Consider the following 22261-nt stretch of genomic DNA (forward strand, 5'->3'; position numbering starts at 1 on the left):
GATGATTCTGGAAGTGGATGATTTAAGTGTCTAACAAGTGGCCCTTTGTTGGGGGAAAATATGGCTCAAAGAGCCCTGGGGAAGCAGCCTGGAATTCAGAGGCTTTTGTGGGGTGACCCTGGACACAGGGTGCTGGACACCCTGACAGGGTCCAGGGACCCTGGACACCCTAACAGCTGCTTTACCACATTTGTCCTCAAGAAGACAGGCCCTGCCACTGGGGGAGGGGGGGTAGGGGGGCTCATGGGGAATGGGCCCCAGACACAGGGCAGGGGTGGTGGGCAGGCTGGGGGAAGCAGGGCCGGCACTGACCTCCCTGATCCCATTCAATTGTCTCCCAGGTGCTCCGAGGACACAGACCCAGAGGTGAGGGATCAGCCCGTGGCCTCACCCGCAGGAGGCCTCGCCTTCTTTTGCCATCAGAGCTGTACCGTCTCCCCTGTTGTCTTCCTTTGTCACCCAGAGCAAATCAGACCTGCCACTTTGCCACCTCGACCCCTTGTTTCCTATTTAATGGTCGGAAACCTAGATTAGGACCTCTTAGATGTAATTCTACCTTAAACATCACTAAACAAATTTCCTCAGTCGTTACCTCACGTGGTAATGAGATTTTAAAAATAAGTCCATGTATTTCCTGAAAAACTCATCCTGTCAGAAAATGTCACCTTGGCAGTGTCACCAAATACTTGTTAATGAAGACCTTTTTTCGTAGTAATCTTCATTAAGTTCTCTGTCAAGCATGTGGGCCTGTGTAAGGCGTCACACAGGAAAAAACCCAACAGCCTGCAATCCCATCCTTTTGGGGTTTAACATGCCATCATATCAAATACCATGTGTTACATAAATGCATTTTAAAGGGTGCTTTGTCTCCCCCTCTCGATCGGCACCCTGTGCCCAAAAAACTATCAAGGCACAAAATATGATCACTGTGTCTTCAAAAACCACGATGATAAAGATGATAGTTTTTAAGTCTTAAAGGCTCAAATTTTGGTTTCCAATGAAGCTAGTGGATTGTTCCTACTACCCAATACTTGATAAATTCTCAGAACATTTTTTTTTTAGCCTTTTTTTTTTTTTTTTTTTTTTTTTTTGCGGTACGCGGGCCTCTCACTGTTGTGGCCTCTCCCGTTGCGGAGCACAGGCTCCGGATGCGCAGGCCCAGCGGCCATGGCTCACGGGCACAGCCGCTCCACGGCATGTGGGATCCTCCCGGACCGAGGCACGAACCCGTGTCCCCTGCATCGGCAGGCGGACTCTCAACCACTGCGCCACCAGGGAAGCCCTCAGAACATTTTTTTAAAATAACATCACCACCAAAGGAGGGGTGTTGAAAAGGACAAGGTCAGCCCTGCCCAGTACGAGCGGCTCCCAGTCCGCGGACTGTGGAATGTGTGCATCACAGTGCTTTGCGGGTTTGGGAGCTGGGCTCACTCCTTAATCCTTAACAGATTTAGAAGCTGCCCGCTCTCCTGTACCGTCTGTCCCAGCTAAACGCAGACAACCACGATGCCGGGAGAGTCAGAGAACTGTGGGGTGGAATGAGGGTGAGTCAGTCAACAATGGCTCGCCAGACACATCTCCCCAACCACGCAGCCTGAAACGCACAAAGTCACATCCACTCCTGAGGCTGTGGCCACTGAGCTGCCAAGATGTGTGTGTCACGTGGTGAGGACACCTTAACACGGCCATCAGCCTGTCAACCTGCCCCTCCAGTATTTTAAGGTGCTAAGGGGTGCAGGGTGGGCTTGGAATCCAGGCAATGGGCCAAATCTTCCTCCTTGTCTTCTCTGCTTTCTCCTCGAGGTGGGAGAGCAGGTGTGGGTGCCTTACTGCCCTCTGACCTGCTCGCGGAGCAAGCAGGGACAGGTTGACCCTGGGGCAGAATTCTGGAGAGAGGCATTCTCTGGCCTTCTGTGCAGAAACCCACACCCTGGGCGTGTTCACTCTTAGCTGCACCACAGCTCTTCCTCTGCCTTCATCCGTGGGGCTCTGGGAACCCACAACAGCAAACAAGTCAGGTAAATACTCCTTCTCCTGCCTTTGCAGGGGGGGCTTCTGAACGTCCAAGTGGAAGTGACTGCTGAATACATTTCAGAGCAGCACAGAACCTGCAGGACTTGCCTGAGGATGGCCCTCGACCAGGGCACAGGGACCCTCCAAGGACACACAGGGCAGGGGTGTGGCTATATACGTAATGGGTCGTAACACGGATAACTCCAACTCCATCCACCCCACAGCAAGGCTTGTCTACAAGGGGGAAATGATCAGCTGTTTTGTCATTCATGTACTCATGTAACATAAGTGATATGTATTTTATCACTGAGCCCACTGTATGGGCTCAGCATGGCAGCACCACGAGCTATGTTGTTTATACTAGGGGTCTCCAACCCCACCCGGTCGCGGATCGGTACCGGTCCGAGGCCTGTTAGGAACCGGGCCACGCAGCAGGAGGCGAGGGGCGGCGGGCGGGTGAGTGAAGCTCCGTCTGCTGTTCCCCATCGCGCATGCTACCGCTGGAGCTATCCCCCCCTTCCCCTACCCCGCCACATCCCCCTCCCCCTCCCCGGGCCCGGTCCGTGGAAAAACTGTCTTCCATGAAACCAGTCCCCGGTGCTAAAAAGGATGGGGACCGCTGGTATACACAAAAAAAGTTCAATTCTTCCTCCTGGATTCCAAAGCGGGTGGGGGACTTCTGGGATCAGTTCACCGCCCTGCTGAGGTCAGAGACACCTCTCCTGCTTGTCAAACTTTCCCTGCTGCCCTGTCTACCAGCGCCACGCCTCACATTTCTACCCCTAAGCTAACAAGTTCTCTGAGTCCCAAACTCAGATGCGGGAGCCTAGACTAAGTCCTATATGTTACCACTCCTTTCTCCCTCCAGCCAAATGTCATGACGACAGAAAACAGATCCAAAGCCATTTTCCTTCTTTTAGATGAGAGGCCCGGTCTGGTCATCTGCTCAGACAGGAAAAACGAGGTATAGGGTTGATTGTATCAGCCCTCTAACCATCATGGAAAAATGTTCCCCAAACCATATCTCCTAACGAGACCTGAATTTCTGCTCCAAGGCCCGACTGTGCGTTCCAGTGACCTAGCTAGAACCCCTCCTGGCTGCACTGAGCAGGACCCAGCACGGGCATCTAAGGGGAACACACACAGGGGCCACCGGAGTCCCCGACAGCCCTATGTGGCAGGCGCGGATGGAGCCGAGGTGGTGCAGGCTACACTTGCCTTTATGGTGGTGCCGGGACCGATGTCGTGCAGCAAGGACATCTCTGGGGGGCTCCTGGGCAGACCGTCGTCCTCAGAGCTCATGCCAGCATCATCTCCCCGCCTGGCCGGAAGGCCCCCCGGAGGAGGTGGCGGCCCCATTTTCACATTACACTGTATTTTTAACTAGATCGGAATAAAGAACATGTGCTGTTGTTTTCGTCAGCCACTTTTCTCAACAAATCCTCCCACTGCAATTCATTCCTTCAAGGGAAATTTTCTGCACCCTTGCCTGGGGCAGGGAACTGAACTGCGAGTCTGCCACCAGCTCTGCCGCTGTCATCTTGAAAATGAGTGGTTATAACTGAGAATGAGGTACGGTCCAATTGTAACTAACTGGGTGAGTCTTGGGAGAGCTGCGATGTGCATGCAATTGGGCTTTAAAATAGATCAAGTAAGCCCAGCAGAAATCATCTTAAGACTTCCCGATACCTGACATAACGTACCCAGTGTCGCCACGGGGAAAAAGTTTACCTGCAAAGCTTTAATCCGGTCACACACATTTTCTTGGGAAAAGACCCGCACTGGCCGAGGAGGGTCCTGTCCAGACTCAGGAATGAAAATACTGTCGTGTGAGAGGGCCCGGCTGCCCAGCGTGCCCCTCGACTCCCTAGGACGAAAGAAGCACTGTGACCCTCAGCTGGTCCCCATCTCTCCCCGGAGGGGCTCGGGATGGGGCTAAGGGCACATGCTACAACAAGCCTTCAGCTGCATTTATTTTTTTTAACTGCTTATGGCTTCGGTTCATCCTGTCAAATACCACGGTCAATTGTTAGGAGCTTTGTAGAGATAGGGATTTTTCTAACAGATCTGAAGGTTGTGTGAATTCTTTTCCTTAAGGGAAAAACCAAGGTCTGACGAGGTGTGAGGTCTAGGACAGCAGGCCTGCAGAGAGGAAGGGCTGGCAGGGGGCCTGGGCTGGCTGGCAGGCTGTGCAGACTGTCCTGGGTGCCCGGGGAGGGTGAGGTCTTTCCTTGTGGGCAAACATGCAGCCCCTCGGTGGGCTGGAGGCCGTGTTTGCACAGCAGGCTGAGGGCTTGCCAGACGGAGGCATCCTTACAACGTGGTCCAAAACACACACATCCACGGCTGGGTTTGAAAGGAGAATTGCGATGTGCAAAGCCACGCCCTCATCTCATTACCTGATGTGATCTGTGCAACCCAGCCCGTGTGCCAAGGTCCTGGGGTGTAGATGGCGGGCCCTTCTGGCATCACCATCCCAGCCCCTTCCCCAGCCCCGAGCTCAAGGCTCCAGTTTGGAACTGAACCCACAGGACATTCACAAAACGTGCTAAGAGGATGTGGGAGTTATCGTCAGATTTTCCTAGCGGTGCTGGCGGCCTGAACAATAGGTGGAAGGAGGTGACTGAGACGCGATGATGAAGGAAGGAAAGCCTGTCCGAAGACGCTGCCACCTTCTGCACCAACAGCCCTTCCCCCACCCCAGCCCTGGGCATCCTGTCCTTTGTGAGGCATTAGGGACTCCTAGGTGTGACCCCGCCCCATGTTGGTTAGTGATGTTTTCTAGCTTCCCTCCAGCCGCTAGAGTCAGTTTGCAAGTGGGGAACCCGCAGCTCACAAATGTCCTCACGTTTCTGGGAGAGAGTGAGGCCGAGTGAAAGAACCAGGAGGGCCTCCTGCCAATGGCAGCTGTGGTCACAAAGATCCTATGCACACCTGGGCTTCCCTCCCACAGCGGGCAGCCCATGGCCACACCCTCTGGAAATCATATAATCACTGCCCAGACACCTCCACTCTGGGTGTAACTAGAATTCAAGACAGTGTGAAAAGGCCGCTGCAAAGACACAAAATGCCATATGCTCAAGGCCATTGACTACAGCAGCATTTATAGATGCAAAAGACTGGAAACAGCCCACGTGTCCCTCAGCAGGTACCTGGATAAACTATGGGACGTGATATACTAGAGGCTCTGCAGCTGACCACAGGGGTGAGGAACAACCCTGTGTGCAGGGAGCACCAGACTCTACTAAGTGAAAAATAAAAACGGGGTGCAGACAGTGCTGTGTTAGCTCGGTGTGGGAAAGGGGGTATGAACACATACAAACATAGGTGTGCTTGCATATATTTTTAAAAAATAAAAATAGAAAGATAAGGAACCAATGAATAAAAATAGTCTCCTTTAAGGGGAAGGATAGAACAAGACGGGACTCAGGGTACCAAGGTTTCTACTTATACTTACAATGTTGTCTTTGAAACTATGAAAACATTTTGCATCGTTAAAAGACAAAATCAAACAAAAAGGGAAATCAGCCTCTAAAACTAGAAAACAAACAGAAGGAAACAAGTCTAATTTTATATCAGGTTGTCAGCATAAACACAGAGAAAAGAATGATTTCAAGTGACTTTAACTTGACATCCAAGTGACTTTTGACTCTACATCTGTAATAGGATAAATTCTGAGGACAAAAAGCACAAAGACAGCAAATTGTACTTGGTAGTCTTAAGTAGCAATATTGGTTAAAAAAAACAGTGCAGAGCAATCTTTATAGTATGTACCCTCCGTGTGGGAAAGGGGGAAATGAAATTATTATAAGTATATTAAGTGATGAAGAAAATAAATAATTTTGTTAATATCATTAGGAACCAAGATTTCCAGTAAAAGAGAAAAGTGAATTCAAACAAAGAATCAAAGAAGCAACAAGTCTGTCTAAATAAATTTGAACTGGAAATACCAGTGAATTAATGATTTATTTTTCTCTTAAAAAAACATATTTCCTAGCTACATCCACTGGAAAGGTCTAGAAGCAATGACAGCCAACTAACAATCATCAGCCCTGGCAGGCAGATTGTGGTCGCTAAAAACCACTTCACACTAAAAGGAAATGGTTGATTACAGGTCTAGGGCAGGAAACGTACAAACTAACTTGGGATTTCTCATCATGCACGAAAGCAAAGAACCTTCCAGAGACAAATGGGGTCATGTCAAAAGAACCAGGAGCTAATCTGAAGTGACTCTCAGTAGCATAAGATGGGACAGTGTGAGCATAAAAATGAACAGAGACTGTCATGGGTTAGAGCAAATCAACTACATAAAAATCCACGCATTCACAATGATAGTCAAGAAAAAAAAGAAAAGAAAAAAAGAAAACTCATCACTCAGTTTTGGAAGTTTGCTAGGGTACCAGGTCATTACTCTGAAGGTAGATGGATAAAAGGAGAACCAAGCATTACCCTGCTTTTCCTGTACAACTTGTATTTCAGAGCAACCAAGGAGTTGATGAAGGAAAGGTCTTCTGCAGAGACGAATGCTAGCTAGCACAAGCAGAATGAACGATCGAATTAGAAAAACCACCATTTTACAATGAAATAATGGATCTAGTAATGATCATCAGCAGGTGTAAAAACTATCAGGTGAAGGTTCGTGGATGGATCACACTGAGGGAGACCCCCTGAATCCACTGCTCAGTCTCAGCATCACCAGAAGTGGGACAAACAGAAAGCATGTGCCTTGTGATGTGATGTGACAGTAAGTATCCAGGACCGTCTTGAATCTAAATCTAATTAAATATCTAGATTCAGCTATCATTCTACAAGAAATTCAGAGAATATAGACATGAGTTCAATCATACCAAAAGAAAGCAAATCCAGATTGTGGGATATTCTCCATCTGATCAATGACATGAAACAAAGCAGGGAGGGTGAAGTAAAATTGTTATAGATTAAGAGACTCAAGAAGCATAACCCCACTGACACAATAAATGGGCATCAACTTTTTAAACCCACAGGGTTTCATGTGGTTTGTCAGCATTAATGTACATTGGTAAGTGGACATTTTTGCCCATGATGATGGATGAGAAGTTGCTACAGAGTCTAGAAGGCTCACGGACTCTTCAAAGAGGCTAAAGAGTACCTTTAAATTTTTGTCTCTTATACGGTCAGTTATTCTATGACACAGGAACCAAGAAGATACCATGGGGAAAGGACAGTCTCTTCAATAAATAGTGTTGGGAAAACTTGGACAGCCACATGCAAAAGAATGAAACTGGACCACTATCTTATACCATACACAAAAATCAAAATGGGTTAAAGACTTGAACATAAGACCTGAGACCGTAAAACTCCTAGAAGAAAACATAGGGAGTAAGCTCTTTGACACTGCTCTTCGCAATGACTTTTTGGATTTGACGCCAAAAGCAATGGCAACAAAAGCAAAAATGAACAAGTGGGACTACATCAAATTAAAAAGCTTCTGTGGCACAATACTGTAAATCAACTATACTTCAATAAAAAAAAAAAGCTTCTGCACAGCAAAGGGAACCATCAACAAAATGATAAGGCAATTTACAGAATGGGAGAAAATATCTGCAAATCTATATCTGGTTAATATCCAAAATATTTAAAGGACTCATACAACTCAACAGCAAAAACCCAATCCAATAAAAAAATGAGAAGATCTAAATAGATATTTCTCCAAAGAAGACAACAGACGGCCAACAGGTACATGAAAAGGAGCTCAACGGCACTAATCATCAAGGAAATGCAAATCAAAAACAGGAGACAAAGCTTCAGATCTGTTAGAAGGGCTTTTACAAAAATGACAGGAGATAAGTAGTAGCGAGGATGTGGAGAAAAGGGAACCTTCTGCACTGTTGGTGGGAATGTAAGTTGGGGCAGTCGCTATGGAGAACAGTATGGAGGTTCCTCAAAAAATTTAAAATAGAGCTACCATATGATCCAGCAATCCTGCTTCTGGGTGTTTATCTGAAGGAAATGAAAACAGGATGTTGAAGAGATATCTGCACCCCCATGTTCATCGCAGCATGATTCACAATAGCCAAAATATGGAAACAACAGAAGTGTCCATCAATGGGTGAATGGATAAAGAAGATGTGGTATATATATACAACAGCATATTATTTAGTCATGAGAAAGAAGGACATCCTGCCATTTTCAACAACATGGATGGACCCTGAGGGAATTGTGCTGAGTGAGATCAGACAGAGAACGAAAAATACTCAATGATCTCACTTACATGTGGAATCTAAAAAAGCCGAACTCATAGAAACAGAGTAGAATGGTGGTTACCAGGGGCTGGGGGGTGGGGAAAATGGGGAGATGTTGGTCAAAGGGTAAAAACTTCCAGCTATAAGATGAGTAAGTTCTGGAGATCTACTGCACAGTGATTATAGTTAATTATACTGTATTATATACTTGAAAATTGCTACGAGAGTAGATCTTAAATGTTCTCACCACAAAAAAGAAACGGTAATTAGGTGACATGATGCAGGTATTAGCTAATGTTATGGTGGTAATCGTGTGGCAGCATGTAAGTGGATTAAATCAACACGTTGTACACCTTAAAACTCCCATAACATTATATGTCAATGATCTCTCAATAAAGCTGGAAAAAAAAGAGAGAAAGCTCTCGTCTCACCTCTGCGCTGTTCTCTAAGGACATTATTTGCACTTCCCGGGCGTCATCATACTCCACCCCAAGCTTCCTCCCCTAGCATCACTCTAGCAAACTTTCACCAGTAATTGAAGACCCGCCCCTGCCAGGTGCTGAGAATATGAAGATGAAAGGGGCACTGTCCCCACTCTCCGTGGGCTCTGGTGATAGATGACGGACAAGTGGACAGGTCATTTCAGCCCAGCTCACCCCTCCTGCTGTGTTCTTATTCCTTGGCTGGAGGGGCCGCTGAGTGTTCTGGTCGAGAGACGGGGCGGGTAGAGGCTGGCCCAGTGAAGACATGTAACAGTGAGCAATTAATTCTATACGATAATGTCTTGCTCCCCAAGAGTTTGGAGCTGCCTTAAAAATGCGTGTATAGCCCGTCCTCTCCGCTCTTCACAAGGTCCCATGTGGGTGCCTCCTACTCCCAGCCAGCACCAGAAAAAACAACCTGAAAGACAAAGCTCAAATCTCTCCTCTTTAGTCGTTTGGTGCCACCAAGCGGTCAGTGTAATTTCTACTCCTTTAGAAACAGGCAAGGAGACTGGGGAGGAAGGAGGGGACAGGACCCCTCACGGGGATGCTGAAGCCCATGACCCCATCTCAGCACGGTCTGTCTCCCAATCCCAGGATCATTATGCCTTATCCTCAAATTAAGGTGCCCATGTGGTTTAAAAGAAACAAAACCTGGCATGGCAACAAATCTGGTTTTGGTTTTGTTTTTTCCCTTTTACTCACAGAAATAACTGCTGGAATAACCAAAGCATATGTATTATAACTATATTTTGATGAAGTACAAGTTACAAAAATACAGATTTCTTCACTAGACTTCCCCATATCTCATACCTATTGAAATATGGGTTTCTGTTCTTCCTAACAATATTTTTGGATGATTTTTCTAAGACTGAACAGCAAGAAGCCTTCCCCCTACTCCTCTCTCTCTCCAATGGAAAATTTTCTTATTGGGTTACTGAGGACTCAGGCTTAGAGGGATGTATTTTTCTGGTATAGTCCTCGAAAGAGTTTTAAGTCAAATTAAATGAGGGATTACTTCCTAATCTTGCTACTTTCAGCTGTAGGACATTGGGCAAATTTCCCAAAATTTCTCTAAAGCTTGGTTTGTTCATTTATAAAATGGTATATCTTACCTCCTCTCCCATAGTTATGTAGACTTATTTATTTATTTATTTATTTATTATTATTATTTTTTTGCGGTACGCGGGCCTCTCCAGTTGCGGAGCACAGGCTCCGGATGCGCAGGCTCAGCGGCCAAAGCTCACGGGCCCAACTGCTCCGTGGCATGTGGGATTTTCCCGGACCAGGGCACGAACCCGTGTCCCCTGCATCGGCAGGCGGACTCTCAACCACTGCGCCACCAGGGAAGCCCTAGACTTTTTTAATATATACACACCTGGCACATAGCAGGTACCTGATAATGTTCCCCTGCCCCCCGCTCCAACTTTCTCCAACCCTATGTATGAAAAGACAGAAAACACCATATCTATGGAAGAACCTCCAGTGGAATTACCTAGGAGGAAAGTAAGCTCAGAAATCCACCAAGTTACCACGACAACGAGCCCAAGTATTCGGGTCCTCCTGTGACCCCTCCTGCCCCTTGGAACACACAAGCCTGAAGGATGGAAAAGGCAACTTACTCCAGCTCGTCCTCTGAGTCGTAGCCCACTGGCCCTGACTCGATGGCAATGACCTCATTCTTCGCCTGGCTTTGTTTCCAGGTGCTACTTCCTGTGGAAGAAGGAGATTCCTTTCTCTTCTTCTTCCCAAAGAACTTCTTAAACGTTTTGAATTTGGACTTTTTCTTTCCTATGCAAAAAGAATGCATGTGAGTATTTACCAGACACGTATGAGAAGTGCACGAGAAGGAGAGAAAGTAAGATTTCTGTCTGTGCATCAATTATTCACTCCTGAACAGTCCTTTTACCACACAGAAGGATGTGAAGTGCACAGCGCACCATTTTTGCACACCTGAAAACATCTTGATTTCTATTTTGGACATTGAATAAAAGAGCCAAGAAAGCTTTGGAGCATGATTACAGAATCAAGGCACAAGCAACTTCCCTCTTGCTTGAAATCAACAATTTTTTAACATATCTTTCACTTCCTTGGTTCAATTCATTCCTAAAGAGTTTATTTTTTTGATGCAACCATGCTTTTTATTTCTATTACCATACATTTGTTTTGCCCATTCTTGCATTCACACAGCACATCCTGTATGGGTAGAATCATACAGCTTATACTCTTATGTGTGGCTTCTTTCCCTCCATATACTGCTTTTGACACTTTGCATGGTGATGCATGCATTTTGCCTTCTTCCTCTTTTTCTAAATTGCTAAGTAATATTCCACTGTATAAATGAAATCAGATTTTAATCCCTAAAATAAAAATAGTCAAAAGCAAAAATTCCTGATGAGGTAAAGCCCGTAAATGATAACCCAAATTATTTTCCAAGATAATCCTCAAGTGCTAATACATATATATATATAAATATATGTATATATAACTGAATCACTTTGCTGTACAGCAGAAACTAACACAACATTGTAAATCAACTATACTTCAATAAAATAAATTTTTAAAAAATCCTCAAGTGCCCATGATTTCGGCAGCTCAGCAGTCCATTCCTTTCCTTCTGAATATGAGAACTAACAACAGAAGGATGGAACATCACAGGTTACCAGGATGCTGTCTAATATATCCTGAAAATTTGCTAACAATTGATTCGTTTGATAAGTAAATCATTCTGTAAGCTGAATTCTTTTTTTTATAAATTTACTTTTATTTATTTATTTATTTTTGGCTGCGTTGGGTCTTCGTTGCTGTGCCTGGGCTTTCTCTAGTTGTGGCAAGTGGGGGCTACTCTTCATTGCGGTGCGCGGGCTTCTCATTGCAGTGGCTTCTCTTGTTGCAGAGCACGGGCTCTAGGCACGCGGGCTTCAGTAGTTGTGGCATGTGGGCTCAGCAGTTGTGGCCGTGGGCTCAGTAGTTGTGGCACACAGGCTTAGTTGCTCCACGGCATGTGGGATCTTCCTGGACCTGGGCTCGAACCTGTATCCCCTGCATTGGTAGGCAGATTCTTAGCCACTGCACCACCAGGGAAGTCCCTGAATTCCTTTTTAAAACACCAGGATCTTTATATTTGGTTCATGTTCATGGCCCCCTTGGGAAGTTTACATGATCTTGCCTTAATGTGGAGAATTTCTTAGGATTACTCTATAGTTGGAGTACCTATATTACCTTAGGTGGAGCAGATCCCTGCCCAAAAGGAAATGAGTTCTACAGCCAAGTTTTCTTAACTTCCAGTGGAAGTTTCCTTACCTTGATAATCTCAAAACGTTTATGCTGTTAACTGATTGGTCTCAAAGACAGCTTATTATTTGGAAAGCCTCTTCAGAGTTTTTTGCATCTGCCAGGACACCATCTGGCCTTTGCCTAATTGACAAATAGGTACGCACCCATGAAGGTCTGAACAAACACGCAGCCTCACGATCCTTTACAGTCAAAGATGCTGCTTCGGGATTAAAGCAAGTGGCTACCAACACTCAGAGTACAGCCATTGAACACTTGTTTGATTTGCCATGATTAGTTGGCCATCCACTGGAGGCCCATTTGTGTTATATCTGTTAGGCTGCTAGGCTTTTTCATTCAATTTCTTTAATGGTTATAGGAACTATTTGGGTTTTCTATTTCTTGAATTTGTTTTATTGTTTCATTTTTCTAGAAATTTGTCTTTATTTCCCACATTTTCAAATGCACTGGCATATAGTTGTTAATATCCTCTTATTATCTTAGCATCTGTACTATCTATAATAAAGCCCCCTTTTCTCAGCCCTGATATTATCTGTCCCTCCTTTTTTCCTGGATCAACTACACAAGAGGTTTGTCAATTTCATTTGCCTTAAAAAAAGTTTGGCTTTGTTAATTCTCTCTACTGAATGTTTACTTTTTTATTGGACTAATTTCTGTTCTACTTTTTCTTTCCTTCCTCCTCCTTTCTTTAGGTTTACTTTGCTATCTTTTTAAACTTCTTGAGATGAATATTTGGCTAATCAATTTTTAGGCTTTCTGTTTTTATAATACACACATTTAAGGCAATGTATTTCCTTCTAAATCTGTTTTAGCTGTATCTACATGTTTTTTCTTCTTTTTAAAAATATTTATTTATTTATTTATTTGGCTGTACCAGGACTTAGTTGTGGCACACTGGACCTTCCTTGCACCACGCGGGCTCTTTTAGTTGCAGCACACTGGGCTCATAGCTGTGACATGTGGGATCGTTTTTGTTTTTGTTTTTGTTTTTTTTTTGCGGTACGTGGGCCTCTCACTGTCGTGGCCTCTCCCGTTGCGGAGCACAGGCTCCGGACGTGCAGGCTCAGCGGCCATGGCTCACGGGCCCAGCCGCTCCGCGGCATGTGGGATCCTCCCGGACTGGGGCACGAACCCGTGTCCCCCGCATCGGCAGGCGGACCCTCAACCACTGCGCCACCAGGGAAGCCCTTGTTTTTGTTTTTGTTTTTGTTTTTTAGTTGCGGCTATCGGAATTCTAAGTTGCGGCACGCATGGGGGATCTAGTTCCTTGACCAGGGATCGAACCCAGGCCCCCTGCATTGGGAGTGCGGAGTCTTAATCACTGGACCACCAGGGAAGTCCCTGCATCTACATGTTTTGATATATAGTTTCCTTACTATTTGCTTGAAAATATTTTCTAATTTTCATTATAATACCTTTTTGGACCTATAGGTTATTTAGAAAAGTATGTCAATATCCAAGCACTTGGGAATTTTCTTATTATCTTTGTTATTGAGCTCTAGCTTAATTGTGCCGTGGCCAGAGAACATACCCTGCATGATTTGAATCGGTTCAAATTTGTTGAGACTTGCTTTATGGCTTACCATATATTTGTAAATGTTCCTAGAGCACTTGAAATAATGTATTTTCTTCCATGTTCTATACACATCGATTAGGATAGGCCTTTTTCTTTTTAATTGTGTTGTCCAAGTACTTTGTCTTTAATTTTTAATACATTTGTCCTATCAATTAGGTGTATTAAAAATAACCCACTCTGATTGTGGATTTATCATTATTTAACTGTCAATTTCTACTCTATAAATTTTGACATTATGTTGATAAATGTCATAGAAAGGTAAAATTAATATCTTCCTGGGGAAGTGAACCTTTGTGAAATGACCCTCTTTATTTTTAGTAATGCTTTTTGCCTTAAATTTTATTTTGATTGCTATTGATACAGCTATGCCAGCTTCCTCTGGCCCAGTGTTGCAAGGTTCATTTTTTCTATCCCTTTTACCTTCATCTTTTTTGAATCCTTATATTTAAGAGATATAGAGTTTTAGAAAGCCAATTTGAGCTTTAAACTTCTAACTGGAACAATTAATGTAACTAGCTACTGACACTTATTCTAATTACTGATATGTTCATAAAAACAAGTCTACCATCTCTCTGGTTTTTCTTAATCTCTTTTCTTGCTGTCTTCTGGACTAACTGACTTTAAAAAATTATTCCATATCTTCCCATTTCTAGTTTGTAAACTTTGCCTTTTATCTCTGTTCTTTCACGGGTTACCCTAGAAATTATACCACACATTCTATTAAGGGACAAAACAAGAAAGTTAGAATACTTTAATCCTATGTTTATGCCCTATTGTTTTCATTCTGATCTTTAAAAACCCAAAAGATATTATTCCATGTTCATTTAGATGTGTTTGCTTGTTTCTCATTTTCTTTGCTTATCATTCCTTCCTGTGTCCAAATCCTCCATCAAGGATGATTTTCCTTCCACCTGAAGGGAGATTCCTTTAGAATCTGAGGGTCTCCTGGTGACAAACTCAGTTTTTGTTTATCTGAAAATGCCCTTATTTCTCCTTCATTCCTAAAATATCGTATTCCTAGGTTTAACATTCTAGGTTGGCAGTTATTTTTTCTAAGTTATTCTTTCAGTAATATTGAAGACATTATTTCACTGTTTTGTGGCTTCTGTCGTGTGGTCAAGAAGTCAGATTTTTGCTCCTTCGAAGGTAATCTTTTTTTCTCAGACTAATTTTAAGATTTTTCATTTTTGTCTTTGGTTTTCTACATTTTCATTCTATGTGGATTTCCTTTTATTTATCCTTTTTGGGATTCATTCAGTTTCTTAAATCTGTGGACTGGGGCATCTTTTGTGTATTTTTAAGTCAATTCCAGAAAATTCTCAGCTATTCTCTCCTCTCCTGAGACTGTGCTCAAATGTATGTTACACCCTCTCACTTATCTCTATGCTTCTTGTTCTCTTTCTGTATTTTCCTTCTTTTTACCACTCTGATACATTCTGTATACTTTCTTGTGCTCTCTCTCGAGCTGATATAATCTGCTATTAAACTCATCCACTTAATTTTTTTTTCTTTTTTTCTTTTTTTTTGGTGGTACACGGGCCTCTCACTGTTGTGGCCTCTCCCGTTGCAGAGCACAGGCTCCGGACGCGCAGGCTCAGCGGCCATGGCTCACGGGCCCAGCCGCTCCACGGCATGTGGGATCTTCCCGGACCGGGGCACGAAGCTGTGTCCCCTGCATCGGCAGGCGGACTTTCAACCGCTGCGCCACCAGGGAAGCCCCCACTTAATTTTTAATTGTAATAGTTTTACTTATTTCTAAAAAATCCACTTGATTGTTTTTCAAATCTGGTACCTCATTTAAAAGTTGTTTTAAAAATTACATCAGTAAAATTGACTCTTTTTGGTCTATACAGAGTTGAATAATCACCACCAAAATCAAGATACATCATCATTGTGCTGTCTTTTGTAGTCAAACCCTTCCCCTACCTTTAACCCCTGGAGAGCACTGATATCTTCTCTGTTCTTATAGTTTTGCCTTTTCCAGAATGGCATATAGAGTGATTCAGACAGTATGTATCCTTTTGATTCTGGCTTTTTTCACTTACCACCATGCATTAGAGATTCATCCATGTTGTTACATCAATCAAGAGCTTGTTCCTATTATTGTTCCATTGTACAGATATAAACAAAGTGGTAAACAAAATGAAAATTGTTATAGGTTTTTGCGTAAACGTAAGGTTTCACTTCTCTTTGGTAAATACCTAGGAGTGGGATTGGTGGCTCATAGACTAAGTGTGTATTTAATTTTATAAGAAACTGCTAAAATACTTTCCACAGTGGCTGTACCATTTGCATTTCCATCAGCAGTATATGAGAGTTCCACTTGCTCTGCATCCTCACCAGCATTTGTCTCTGTTTCTGTTTTGCCATTCTAATAGGTGTATAGTGGTATCTCGTTGTAGTTTTAATTTGCATTAACTAATGACTATTGATGTTGAGCACTTTTTCATGTGCTTTTTTGCCATCTGTGTATCTTCTTAAGTAAAGCATCTTTAAAAACCTTTTGCCTAGTTTTAATTGGGTTGTTAATTTTCTTCCTGTCAAATTTTGAGTGCTCTTGTCAAATGTGATTTGCAAATATTTTCTCCCAGTCTGTGATTTGACTTTTCATTTTCTTAACAGTGTCTCTTACAGAGTAAAAGTTTTAAATTTTGATAAAGTCCAATTTATCGACTTTTTCTTTTAGGGACTGAGTTGTCATATCTATGAACTCTTATCTAATCCTTGGTCATAAATATTTTCTCCTATATTTTCTTTTAAAGCGTTTATACTATTACATTTACGACTATGATATATTTTAAATTAATTTTTGTATACTCATTTGAGTTCAAATAAACTTTGAACTCTCAAAGTTCATTTTTTTACATATGAATGTCCAATTGCTTTAGCACCATTTGTTGAAAAGACAATTACCAGCACATCTACTGAAATGTGACAGAGGAAAAGTAGTCCTAATATAGAATAATAAGGAAAATCTATCTGTAATATATGAAATAAAGCCTCTAATGAAATTAGTATCTGAAGCTAAGAGATAAGAGCTAGGATTTAATATTATTGGAAGCTGCTTCCCCTGAAATACCTCAAAGACAATCACTACTAGCACTTTGACTTAAAAGAGAGAGACAGAGAACTCTGTTACCAAAATAAGGTGAGTAAAAATGGCTGATACAGGAAAAGGCACATGTGGGGAGATTAACGTTTTCTAATGTCAGTTTTACAACTCTATAAAGACATACAGAGCAATCTATGGATAACAGTAAACCAATCGCATGTGTTATGAGATGATAATTGTTGGGCTTGGAATTTAGCTCAGTAGAAAGTGCAATAAAGGTCTCCTGAAGGAGAATAAAAGCCATAAAAGAGGAATCAAAGGCTCTCTCTTGATACCATTATTTCTTCTGGATGATTAGACCATCCAATACTTTGCCCGATGTCCTACTGAAACTTTTGGATGTTCCTGGATGATAAATGATTCAACTGCATCTACTTCCTTTGCTTTCGAGTCAACCAAACTTGGGGACATGTTCACCTCGGGGAAGGAGGAAAATGCGCAATCCACCCCCACCCCCGCTGCCGTGTCTGACAGAGAAGCAAAGGAGCCCTGCCCCCGGGTGGCCGCCAACAGTCTGGACGGGCTCTCCAGCCACATGTGTCTGAACACACTGTGAACTGAACCCACACTCCACGTAGAGAACCCAAAACCCTGGCTCTAGCAGCCCCTCTCTCGGCCCTACAACGCAACAAGGGCTCCGCCCAGCACAGGGGAAGTAAGGGCCTTACCTGTGCTGTCCTCCCCAAGGCCTTCCGCAGCCTCCCGAAGCTTAATGTCCATCACCCTCGTGGAAATCATGTCCAGCTCACTAAAATCAGATAGAAAGTCATGTTAGAGGAACAAGTCTAACAGAAGTTATCAATGACTGAAATGGTGGTGACTGCCTTTTGCCCGTGTCCCTGACAAAGACAGATTCCAGGTCAGTAGAGGCCAAAAACACGTCCACAGCTCAAGATTAGTGACCACATCAGCATTTATCTAATCACTGACCAGAGCCATTTAATGGAAAACTGGAAAATGCTTCACCGATTTACACAATGCAGATTTCATTCCTTTGAAAAAAATTTTTCGGAAATTAGGTTTTTCTCTTGTTCACTGTAGAAAGTTTGGAAGATAGAATGAAAATCACCCATTATCCCAGCAACCAAGAATGACTAACTACGGAACGTTTTAATGTATTTCCTTCCAATATCTTTTATGAAAATATTTATGTGCACAAGCACACATGCACTATATAAGTAAGACGGAGATACTGATTTTCTTACCCCACATCAGTAAAATTCTTGATGTTATTGTAATGGCTACATAATGTTTTGATATTATGCTGTACCATTACTTATTTATATTGTTTCTTTTTTGAACTTTTTATGAAAAATTTCAAACAGATATAAAACTACAGAGAATGTATAATGAATTTAAAACATGGTGACTCTTGCTCATTTTTACCCCTTCTCCACTCCCCGCTAACTAGGTTATTTCAAAGCAAATCATTCCACATACCATTATTATTTCATCCATAGGGACTTGGCTTCTCCCTAGATTAAAAATGTCTGACTCTTCATGGAAATCAAATAAATGACTACTGGTCAATATTCCTGCTACAGAGTATTGAGCTGTGTCCCTGCTTTCCACAACTGACTTTTAAACAGCACATTCTATCCCACACTGACTAACTCCTCATTTACTTGGAAAGCTATTCCTAATTGGCAATTACTATGAATTCTCGTACTTTAAAAGTGAGCTAAAAAATATATATATATATTTTTTGCGGTACACAGGCCTCTCACTGTTGTGGCCTCTCCCGTTGCGGAGCAACAGGCTCCGGACACGCAGGCTCAGCAGCCATGGCTCATGGGCCCAGCCGCTCAGCGGCATGTGGGATCTTCCCGGACCGGGGCACAAACCCGTATCCCCTGCATCGGCAAGCGGACTCTCAACCACTGCGCCACCAGGGAAGCCCGGGAGCTAAAATATTTAATTAACCAATTAACATTTACCACTTGCACACAGTACATAATGGGAAATGATAGGAAAAATTTAAAAAAATATTTAACAGAAGAAAGAAGATGCAGGTCTTTGCTAGAGCTGGGTCTAAAATTTAGGTCTCCTTTAATATTAATGTCAAACTGCCCCATCCCTGACCAGCCAATTCCTTAAAAGGTGAACAAACCTTCATTAGCCTTGCTTCTTGATTTTCATATAATTTGCCTTTACAAAAATGTTGGGTCAACAGAATGAAGGAGGAAAAAAACACACACACAAATCATCTCAACTGATGCAGAAAAACCATCTGACAAAATTCAACACCCTTTTATGAGAAAAAAAAGTGCTCAAAAAACTAGAAATAGAGAAAAACTACCTCAGCATAATAAAGGCCATATATAAAAAGTCCACAGCTAACATCATACTCAACACTAAAAAACGGAAAGTTTTTCCTCTAAGATCAGGAACAAGACACTCTCACCACATCTATTCAACATAGTACTGAAGTCCTAGCCAGAGCACATAGGCAAGGAAAATAACTAAAGGGCATCTAAGTTGAAAAGGAGGAAGTAAAATTATCTCTGTTCACATGTGACATGATCTCACATGTAGAAAATCCTAAAGATCCCTGCCACACCGCGCACACACAGAACTGTTAGAACAAATAAATGAATTCAGCAAAGTTGCAGAACACAAAATGAACACACACAAATCAGTTGTTTCTATAAACTAACAATGAACAATCCAAAAAGGAAATTAAGGAAATAACTCCATTTACAATAGCATCAAAAAGAATAAAGTGCTAAGGAATAAATTTAACCAAAGAGACAAGACTTATACCCTGAAAACTAGAAAATGTTGATGAAAGATTGAAAATAACGCCAATAAATGGGGCTTCCCTGGTGGCGCAGTGGTTGAGAGTCCGCCTGCCGATGCAGGGGACACGGGTTCGTGCCCCGGTCTGGGAGGATCCCACGTGCTGCGGAGCGGCTAGGCCCGTGAGCCATGGCCGCTGAGCCTGCGCGTCTGGAGCCTGTGCTCCGCAACGGGAGAGGCCACAGCAGTGAGAGGCCCACGTACTGAACAAAATAATAATAATAATAATAATAATAATGCCAATAAATGGAAGACATCCCATGTTCATAGATTGAAAGCCTTATTATTGTTATGATGTCCATACTACCCAAGGCAATCTACAGATTTAATGCAATCTTTATCAAAATCCCTGATCCCATAGTATCCTGCTGCTTAATGTTACTATAGGGGATGGGGCAGCTACCAGAGGATTGAAGGAAGAGGCAGTAGAGAAGAAGCAATGCAAGGAGGAAGGAGAGTAAAAGTGGTAAGATTTGGTTAAGAGTCACCAACTACTACCCTGGATACCATCTTCTATGGTTGCCACTGAGCTGTAAAGTACAAGTGCTTGAGCTTTCTATTGCTTGAATTTGGAGTTAACAGCTGCAATTACTTATCAAGCATGCAGCATATCATCTGATTGTCTCCTTTAATCTCCAAGAACTCTAAGTATTCCCATTTTGGAAATGAGAACATGTATTATGTATCAGGTAAGTTTATTAACTGGCCCAAAGTAGTGAGGCAGAGACACCAACCTATATACTCATACTGACTGTACATGCAGGGTGGGCAGGCACTTAGGAGGCCTGGGGATACAGCGATGGATGAGACCAACTTGGTCCCTGCCTCTTGCATGTGCTGACCCAGTGGGGTGGAGCATCCTGAGCTGTCCCCAGAGGGGCTTAAGGGAAGCTGGGAAACCCAAAGGACACCAAATTCTCCCACGGAAATGGCTCTGCCTGCCAAGCAGCCCCTGTCCAGCATCAGGCCAGGCCCAGAGGCTGAAGGAGCCCCAGGAGACCATCCATTGGGTCTGACAGGGCATCTTAGTCGGCAGGGGGTGAGGGGGGGTTGAGGCTGCCATGAGTTATCAGCTAACACTCCTAAGAAACCATGAGGTTACCTTCGAAATGTCCACTTCTGCACATTTTACAAAACGTTCCTTGCCAGGAAGTGCTGAGAACATGCAAGTGTATGTGAGTGTGTGCACAAGCCACGGAGGTGGGTGTACAGGAGGGCGCCCATCCCGCTGAGCGTGGAGTAGACCCAGGAGCTCAGAAACGCTTCTCCCTGGATTGAACAATGTGGCTGTGATAAAGCCCTGTGCACAGGGCAGAGGGCTCAGGAGCAGGTGGGAAGGTGAGCGGGAGACACGAGAGGATGGCCCCGTCCTCACCTTGCTGGAAGGTACGTTCTCGGCGGGGGCCCAGGTGCAGACAGCAGCACCAGATGCCAAGGCTGCTGATGAACTCACGCTCAGAGGCAAAAGTCACCCCATAGACAAAGGGACGACAAGTCAGTCTCACCCCACGTGGGAGCTTTGAAAACCTGCTCATGTTTTATGTTCCAAACATCTTCTTACTCATAGGAGTGCAATATGGTGCAGAGGAAAAGGGAAAGACTTGGAAGTGAGGCAGTCCTGGAGCTGAAGCCGCATCCCACCACTTACCAGGGCGGAGCCTCTGTTTCCTCATTTACAAAATGGGGGCAGTAACACTTTAACTAAATGGGACTGAGAACACAGCGCATACAAGCACCCGCTGAGAAGAGCTGTCTGGTTTCTGCATCTCGTTTCTCACCATGGGCTCACGCCTCTGCACAACTGCAGACAAGAACACACATCACCGGCACGCCCTAGGGACTGGCCATGCTGTCTCATGTAGGCACCGTCTCCTTGTGCAAACGGCTCGCTTTGGAGCAACCAGTATCAAAGATCAAGACCCCTGGGCTCCTAGATGACCCCTGATCTTCGCAATGCTCCACAGCCCGATGGACCATGAATGAAACTGCTGCCAAGTAACTGATAAAAATATATTCCAGGCCACGGAGGAACGCCCTCCACCTGAGACTGTGGGCTGTGCAGATGGAGGACTGTCCCCGTCACTCGGATGCTCCAGGTGCAAACGCTCTGCAGCTGCTACAAGGGAATGTCCTCTCTGTTAAGCCCAGTAACTTGCCCTGCTGAATACAAGTTCCCCAACCCGAGCAAAATTGAAGAAAAAGCCAGAAGGAGAACCATAATTAGAAAGGCAATGTGGCAAGTAACCAGTTATCTCTCAGCACCCCTTTTGCTTCTCACTGTAACTCAAAGTTCAAGTCAAGTGGCCCCAGTGGCCCCTCAACCAGCTTCCGCCCTCCACCATCCCACCCCGTTGCTCTGACAGCTCAAGTCCAAGTACAGGAAAACTTGTTCTTTAAACCTGGACCTGAGGGGGCCTCTTCAGGGGTTCTAATTAACTCAAAAGGGTGCTGAGCCTCCAGACCCCTCTGCACAGCACCCATCAGTGTGCATCTGGGCGCCTGCAGGATCCAGGGGAGTTCTGGGTCCAAAGAAGGATCCTTGTGAGGGCTGCCTCATGCCTCTCTCTGAACCCTAACTCACCAGAGGCTTCTCCCCAGCTTCCAGCAGAATTCCATCATTAGTTGCAGCTTATACTGAAAAATTCTACAGAAGTTTATTCACGTGAAGAATGAGAACCGATTTTAATATGGTATTTTAAAGGTACCCATCCATTACACTTATTTACACAGTGCTAAGAAAAATATCTGTATCCTGATTACATAC

General features: G+C 43.9%; 1 protein-coding gene across 1 annotated transcript in view; it reads right to left on the reverse strand.

Annotated features, from left to right (window-relative positions):
- CRACDL (CRACD like) overlaps window positions 1-22261 on the reverse strand; it is a 65418-nt gene that overhangs the window by 30006 nt on the left and 13151 nt on the right. Inside the window, exons 2-5 of the mRNA XM_082642434.1 lie at window positions 17367-17446; window positions 10339-10507; window positions 3745-3880; window positions 3232-3396 (exon numbers count right to left, since the gene is read on the reverse strand). Of these exons, the coding sequence (XP_082498560.1) occupies window positions 3232-3396; window positions 3745-3880; window positions 10339-10507; window positions 17367-17446 (550 nt within the window). The remainder of the gene's footprint in view (window positions 1-3231; window positions 3397-3744; window positions 3881-10338; window positions 10508-17366; window positions 17447-22261) is intronic.

The sequence above is a fragment of the Mesoplodon mirus genome (genome assembly GCF_964341445.2).
Source record: "Mesoplodon mirus genome assembly, chromosome: 14".
In the NCBI taxonomy this organism is placed as follows: domain Eukaryota; kingdom Metazoa; phylum Chordata; class Mammalia; order Artiodactyla; family Ziphiidae; genus Mesoplodon; species Mesoplodon mirus.